Source organism: Etheostoma spectabile, chromosome 16 (genome assembly GCF_008692095.1).
Source record: "Etheostoma spectabile isolate EspeVRDwgs_2016 chromosome 16, UIUC_Espe_1.0, whole genome shotgun sequence".
Lineage (NCBI taxonomy): Eukaryota > Metazoa > Chordata > Actinopteri > Perciformes > Percidae > Etheostoma > Etheostoma spectabile.
In genome coordinates this window covers 15024462-15032101 of record NC_045748.1, presented here as the reverse complement: position 1 = coordinate 15032101, position 7640 = coordinate 15024462, and the positions used below count along the sequence as shown (strand labels likewise).

Below are 7640 nucleotides of genomic sequence, written 5' to 3'. Positions count from 1 at the left end.
TGTGTATTTCAATGTATTTTTAATTTTTAAATTTTTAAGTATATTTAATGGCAATAGTGCTGGCACCCCCTCTTTGTTAACAGCCCGCCACATTTAAGTGAATTAAGGGGCTACGTTTTTTTGGGCCACAGTCCAATTTTAGCTACAAGCATCTGACTGGTTGATCCAACTTCTATTGGGAGGTGGGCCACACAACTTGTATAGTATAAAAAAATCAGCCAATCATGATTGAATGACCCCCATGCATGTTCGCCAGCTTGGAGAATCATGTTTCAGTTGCATTAAACAGTGTCCACCATGACGCTGCTCACATCAAGACACTGGACCCCTAACTGCTGTTGATGAGCAGGTTGGCACGTTGCATGGCAACCTCTACCATCATGGTATGAATGTGTTTAGGCCTACCTTGCATGGCATAAACATTTTTTTGTCACATGTTACAAACAAATCAATTTTTTTCAGACAGGTTTTTAGGCTTTAAGTTTGTGTGTAAACTGCTAGTGTATTGGACCAATCAACGTCCGTGAGGAGCTATTGGCATAATTATAAATGTGTGTGTTAATATTGGTATGTCACTATAAATGCCAGACTAGAAAAAGCTGTATAAATGCAGTCCATTTACCATTTACATACTGTAACAAAAACACGTAACACAAGTCATTAAAAGTGAAGGAATGAGCACACAATTTTTTTATGAAACTTTGCTCACAGCTCAGCTCCTATGTTGATGTTGATGTTCTTGTGAAGCCCCAACTATATACATTTGGGAAGTTCTTTTAATTCTTCTGAACCTCCTCCAACATCTCTGGTTTGAATTCAGTCTGGGCCCTTGTCGAATATCATCCCACTCTTTCTTAAAATCTTTGTCGTGTGTCTGAGGTTTTTCTTTGAAAGCAACATTTCCAGAACTAATCAAAACTGCAACTTATTAACAAATTCAGGACACTGGATATTTTTCTTAGACAGCCTACTTGAGAACTCTTTTCATGTGTGGCATGTACATCTGATGGTGTTGTTGCAGCTCTGCAGTGTGTCGGTATCCTCGTCATCCCAGCCATGATGAATTTACATTTCATTGCCCATTTTTGCATCAGTGACAGCGGTGGCAGGGGAGAATTTAGCTCATATTTTATTAAACCAATCTGTGGCTATCGCAGTTTACTCAGAAACTTGGCAGGTCGTATTGAAATACTTTTTAATTCATTATTTACAATGTCCCAGTGACACATGCACACACATGCGCACGCACGCACGCACGCAGGCGTGCGCACACACACACATACACACACACAAACAGAAAATGTTAGATATGACCGGAATACTGTCTGTGATTCCTCTGAAATGTAGAGAACAGAGCCAGAGGATGTGCCCAGGCATTGTGTCTGTGTGTGTGTGTGTGTGTGTGTGTGTGTGTGTGTGTGTGTGTGTGTGTGTATGTGGGTGTATTTTTAATTTGGATCCCCTGGTCCACATTCAATCCATATTTTTCATTTTATTTGGTCACTAATGAGGCTCCTATCTCAGTTCAAAGAAAAGGAAATTCTTTCAAGTATCATTGCATCTTTGGCAAGTGTTTATCGGCATCATTATTAAGGCATTTAGAAAAGAAAGGTTATGTTGCATATTGCATTAGCCTTCAAATAATATTATTTCTGTACTGGACGTTCTGGCCAGGTTCTGTCACCAGCACCTTTGACTTCTTGGTCTGACTGACTGTGAAATGACCTCTTTAGATGCAATGTGGTAAAGTGAAACATTATATCTCTATAGCAGCCTAAGCTCAATGACTCATGCCGTATTAGCTTCGCTGCTTCCTCTCAGCATGCAGAGGCAGTTGTAGTTGTTTTCACATGCCCATTATGCACAGTTGTTGATGCCTCAAGACATGGTTATTTTTTTCTCCTTCATTTTAAGTCGAGCCTCGACTGATGTTGCAGCGAATTGCGTGAGCCAACTTTGACCCTTGATGTTTCTTTGAAGAGGCCTCTAAATAGGTTTGTTCTCTCTTGTTCCCTGTAGGCCTCTCCAGAGCTCTATAAGGACCAGAGCCCATTTACCTGATGTGTCAGTGTACACCGGCACCAGGTTGCTTTCCATGTACGGTCTTTCTCTCTTTTGTGTCCAGCATTCTTGAATGGCACTGCAGCATTGCTGACAAAATAGTTACCTACCTCACCCCAGAATCCCCCTACACACACACACCACACACACACACACACACACACACACACACACACCCACCACCACACACACACACACACACACACACACCACACACCACACCACACCACACACACACACACACACACACACACACACACACAAATGCTTCCTTTCTCTTTATGGATTCAAAGCCAGTCTTCTCTGGCTCCTTTGTTCCCCACTCCAGGCTGGGCTCAGATCCTCTCTGCTCTCTGTAAGCCCGCTCTGCTCTGTCATCAGGATTACAGGCTGTGCTGTAGCAGATTAATGACTGACAACTCTACACTCCTCTCAGCATCGCGCGGCACACACAGAGCTACTAGGAGAGAGCGTGTGCCTGGTTGTGATGGGAAGAGGAACAACTGCGGGGGAGATAATGCATTGTGTTGGTTTGAGAACAATATGTTAGTTGTGTGATTGTGTGGTTGTGAGACTGTGTGTGCGACAAGGTTTGTATGTAAATGTGTTATTTTGAGGCGACGGTACGTGCAACAAAAGCTTTTCAACTTCTACACCTCAGTGCAGCACAGTAGGACACAGGACTTAAGTTGGGGGGCTCAGCTCAACAAGCATAGGTTGGTGTGTGTGTGTGTGTGTGTACTTATGTGACTATATGTATGCTTGTGTACTCATGTTTTAAGAGCCCAGCAAGAGAAAGGGGCAGTTACAAGACCAGTACATAAGGGATTGTGGACTCCTGCCTTCCACAAATTCATATTCCCTCCGATAACTCCTCCCAAAAAAAACAAAAAAGAGTCTGTTTCTTACTGCTTTGTTTGAGGAAAAGTGGAAGCTGGCAATAGTTGTACAAATCCAAACAAGCAGGCAAACAAACTGAGAGTTAACACTTTACGAAGTTTGGAATAAATTAGGCCAGGATCTCATACCACCTCAGACGCTTATAGAAGCAGCTTATGTGTGTCATGAATTACTAAGTAGTAATATTTGGGGCTTCTCACAGCCATCAAACAGCTGAAGCTTAATTCCCTGAGACTTGCCCTGAAGTGTCCAGGAAAGTGGGCTGATCGTAGCCGCCATCTGAGGACTGAGAGCGTCTACTCAGTGCATTAAGTTGTGAGATCTTAGAAATGTGTAAGATGTTTTCTGTTTTGCTAGAGATCCAACATCATTCACATAATTTTTGTGTCTTAAAGGTGACAAATAAAATGTCTAATAATAACAGCCAGTGGTGGGAAGTAACTGAGTACATTCACTAGTTCCCAATTGCAATTGTGCTACCTTATACTCCTACTCCACTACATATCAGAGTGAACTAGTTTTTACCTTTTACTCCTCTTCACTTATCTGACAGCTGTAGCTACTACTTATTTTTATATTAAAAGTCTACATTTAAGTCATATGGTGAGCACATAAAATGCAGTGCATTGTTTAAGATTACACTAGTGGTTCCCAAACTCTTAGACTGAAAGCTATTTCTACTTGGCACCTCTTGTCACATTTCAGAGGTATGCGAGTAAAATATAAAATATTGATTATAGCTGCTTTAAATAAAGGATACAAATACTTCTTCCTCCACTGATAATGTTGTAAACATGTTGAATTTGGAAAGAAAACTCACACAACCAGCTCTGGTAAAATACTTTTATAGAGCAGTAATCCATATCTGAAATATAGCATCCTAGCAGAATAGCTCTGATATTTAGAGAACTCAACTCACTCATTTTCTCAATTTATTGATGTCTTTTATGTAAATATGTCACTTCATTTGTTTATATGTGGGACTGTGTGTGCGCTGTATGTGCATGTAGGTTTTTCATCAATTACAGTATATTAAAAGTTTGAAATACAGGTCATAATAATTCTTTTTAAATGTCTCTGGATATAAAAGCTGGTGTTCTGACCCTCATTAGTCCATTAATGAAGATGAATCCTCCCTCTGTCTTTTTCTCTCTTTGCCTACAAACTTTATTCATTTCATCTTTTATAAATATTCTCAGTCCTCTCTGCTGTATTGCCTCTTGTACAGTGCCCCTTGCCCTGTTCCACCTGCTATATATTCTCTTTATATCTTCTAATTGCTTCCTAACTGTGAGTCATATTGTGGACTGAACTTTTGCTTTTATTTGACTTCAGCACTTTTACTTTCCTGCGCCAGTATCAAACCTGCAAGTGCTGAAGAGGCATTTTAAGAGCAGTAACAACATTTGCGCCCCAGTCAAACCTTTCTCATCATCTCCAACAATAACAGTGAAAATCGCAACCTTTGAAACCCTTTATCCTCCCACAGATTCATGTTTGCACTTTAATTCTTTAGTTCAGTCCAAACTTTTCTTTTAATCAAATCTCCACAGTTTATCATTTGTAGTTTTTTTTAGGGGGTACGCAGTGCAGTATAGTATCATATGTCCTCCAGCACTCAGAGGAACCAGAAACATTTCTTCCTGTTCTTCTTGTTGGTGGCAGGCGGTCGCACTGGCTGGGGGGAGTCTTGTTGGTGGGGTTCAGAGTGCTGGGGAGTGGGAGTCTGAGGCGATCCCTCAGGAGGGTCACCCACCTTCCATGTCCGTACCACTTGCCCTTCCTGCAGACGAAAGTCATGCTCTACACTAGAAAGACAAAGAGAGAGACAATGCGGGAAAGTGTCAGTTAGGTTTGTTAAAACCTGCAATAACTGATTTGACTGACTCTTTTAGCTTTATTTTTGGTCTCTAGCCACTCCAGTCAGAAATATCTGTTTTTAAGCTGCTAGAGATTTTTCTCTTAAGGCAACTGCCTGTTGCGGCGGAAAATAACGATGTGAGAGTGTTAAGAGTGAACCAAAACAATAAGCTGCAGGCTGGCAAGCTAAACAGTGAGCTTGTAAGCTTACTATAAAGCTCAATAAAGCCGAGAGGAACTGAAGATTTGGGTGATAATTCTCTGTAGGTTCATCAGCAAGAGCACATTGTCACATTGTTATTACTAAAAATCAATTATAGCCATTTTAAACATTGCATAAATAAAGATAATAAGTCTAAGATACAGGGAAGAACTAGTGTGAAAAGGATGAAAGAGTAGCAGCGAACACTACCTCATCTGCCACTTCCTAGTAGAAAATAATGAAGTTGTTGACAAAGTGAATCAAGAGCTAAAATGCTGAGTATCACAAAAATGTTGCAGCACCAGGAGGGATCTCAGGACTGCTGTTGACACACACACCAAACGGAAAGTCAGCAAGGTGCATTGTCAGTCACATGACAGTAAAGCTCAGGGGCTTTAGTGCCGAAATGAGATGTGAACTGTGATGCACCTCTGCAGAAGCTATAGGTAAATGTAAGCAATAATAACTGAATGCATCTGCAATAAAGGAATAAGGACAATATTTGCTTAGTGAATTACTTTTGTCAGCAGTTACATGTTGCATAAGCTTTCCCCCAGTGAACTGATTCTTTTCCCCTCTTTTCTTTTTTTTATTCATTTTACTTTGCTGCTATTCTTGCTTATTATGCAGTGGCCTAGTTAGCTGGTGTTTCTCATCACAGCAGCACAGATGCTAGAAATAAAGAGGACTCCCTTGGTTGAGAAGTGCTGCAGAGGAAGCAATGAGGACTGAGCTCAGCAGCAGCAGGGCCTGGTGTTTTCAGACAATGAGGACTCTCACATTCATATCCATCTGGTTTCATAGCTCCCACTCCCTCAGTCACTCAACCACTTCACTATGGGTGCCCACTGGTATTCTAATGCACAAAATAAACAAATACAACATCAAACTCCAGACAGGAGCACAGTGCAGGCAACGGGTACGGACAGAGTAAACAGTGAAACAGTGAGTGGGTACAAAGAGCTGTGGAGAGGATTTCTTCCCTCCGCAATATTCACAGCAGGTAGGAAAAAAGCCACTTCAACTAAACCTTTTCGTGGCAGATGGGACTGCTTTACGGATTGAAACTGAAGCTGTAAAATGAGGCGCTAGTCAGTAGTAGGCGATGGAGACTATCTCTGCTCTTCTACTGCTCTAAAATGAATAGAGTAAATGAAGCACTCCATTTCCACATCTTCCCAGCCTCCCTATTTGTGCCACCATATAGCTCAGCTCCCTACAGAGCTCCCCAGTGGCTCCTGCCTTGTGTCCGCTGTGTTCCCTCTTTGTGAAAATGAATAGCCCCAGTCCAAAGCTCTGGCACAGTGGCGCTGTAGGGAGCTGTCCACCCTCAACCTTAATTATCTGCACACTGAGCCCACAAACTGTGGCAGGCAGAGAGCTGTGGCTATAGGCTGCACCCCACATCAGATCCTACCTGTGGGCAAATTACAGGAGGTGTGTTTTACAGGAAATGCAGGCCATAATTTAGATGTAGAGTGTCAGAGTTGCGGTTTATGCAATATAGGTTTCAGGCACAGAGTGTTGGAGACAATGATCATGCTAGTGGGTTGACATGAGCTTTACAGGTGGCAGCTTCAAAATCATATTAACATTAGTGTAACTGAATTTGACAAAATTGTGTTTTCACAGTAGTTTCATTGTCATTTCTGTGTGTATACCTGATGTTCCGTAATATAAATCATATACTTTTTTAGCCTTAAAAAAGTCCCCTCCAGTCATAAATGTATTTGGATTATTGTTACATCACTTAGATGTTTGACCTTGAATGTGGAGAATGATGTACAGCATGTGCAGAATTTGACGCTAGAAAGCTGTTTACATGTTCCTCTTCTGAAGAGATGCGCTCACCTTAAATCTGAATGTGCATGTACAAGGAAATCAATCATGGTCCAATTTCCAACTTAGAATCAGCAGAAGTTGTCCGGTGCCATACACTGAAGAGAAGATGACAGCACACCTAGCTTCAGTGATTTTATTATTGATGCCTGACAACACTTGTTTTTCAAGGCAACTTCAATAGAAGTGTCAGATACAGCTTCATATATAGACATCCCACACCTGGTGGTCCGCAATCAGTGACATCCTCAAAAAGTTACGAAGGCTCACCAGAGTTTACAACAATCACTGAACATTAACTGAACAAGTTAATAGAATTAACATTTTTTATCCAGATACTGTACATTTGTAGGGACACAGAAAGACTACAACTTTTTTCAAGTTTATCCCAACAGATTTTCAGATGCCTCAACAAGCTATTTTAAAGAGGACATCTAAAAAGCCTACAAAGAAATGCACACCTCACTGTGTTCATTTAGCCATGACAACAAATGTATAGTTAGAGGCCAAATCTAAACAATTAATACAGAGACATGAGACATAATATTTCAACATAAAATTAAGTTAATCAAGAGAAAAAAATACATTTCTCGGGTGTACACTTCCAACTTGTTGACAATGTCACTGATTGGGGATTATATAGGAGGCTGTATCTGGTATATCTTGTATTGAACTTGCCTTAGGACCCAAGTGGGATCCAAACCTTGGTTATACAATAAAATGATTGGACCATAGTGTGTAGCCATCTTCTTTTCTAATATGCAATTTACAGAAGTGT

General features: G+C 40.9%; 1 protein-coding gene across 5 annotated transcripts in view; it reads right to left on the bottom strand.

Moving 5' to 3' along the window:
* Positions 1–3792: 3792 nt before the first annotated feature.
* LOC116704788 (mucin-2) overlaps positions 3793–7640 on the bottom strand; it is a 33727-nt gene continuing 29879 nt past the window's right edge. For all 5 annotated transcript variants that reach the window (XM_032540413.1, XM_032540411.1, XM_032540412.1 and 2 more), the window contains exon 4: positions 3793–4769. In XM_032540413.1, coding sequence (XP_032396304.1) covers positions 4580–4769 — 190 coding nt within the window. In that variant the 3' untranslated portion in view covers positions 3793–4579. The remainder of the gene's footprint in view (positions 4770–7640) is intronic.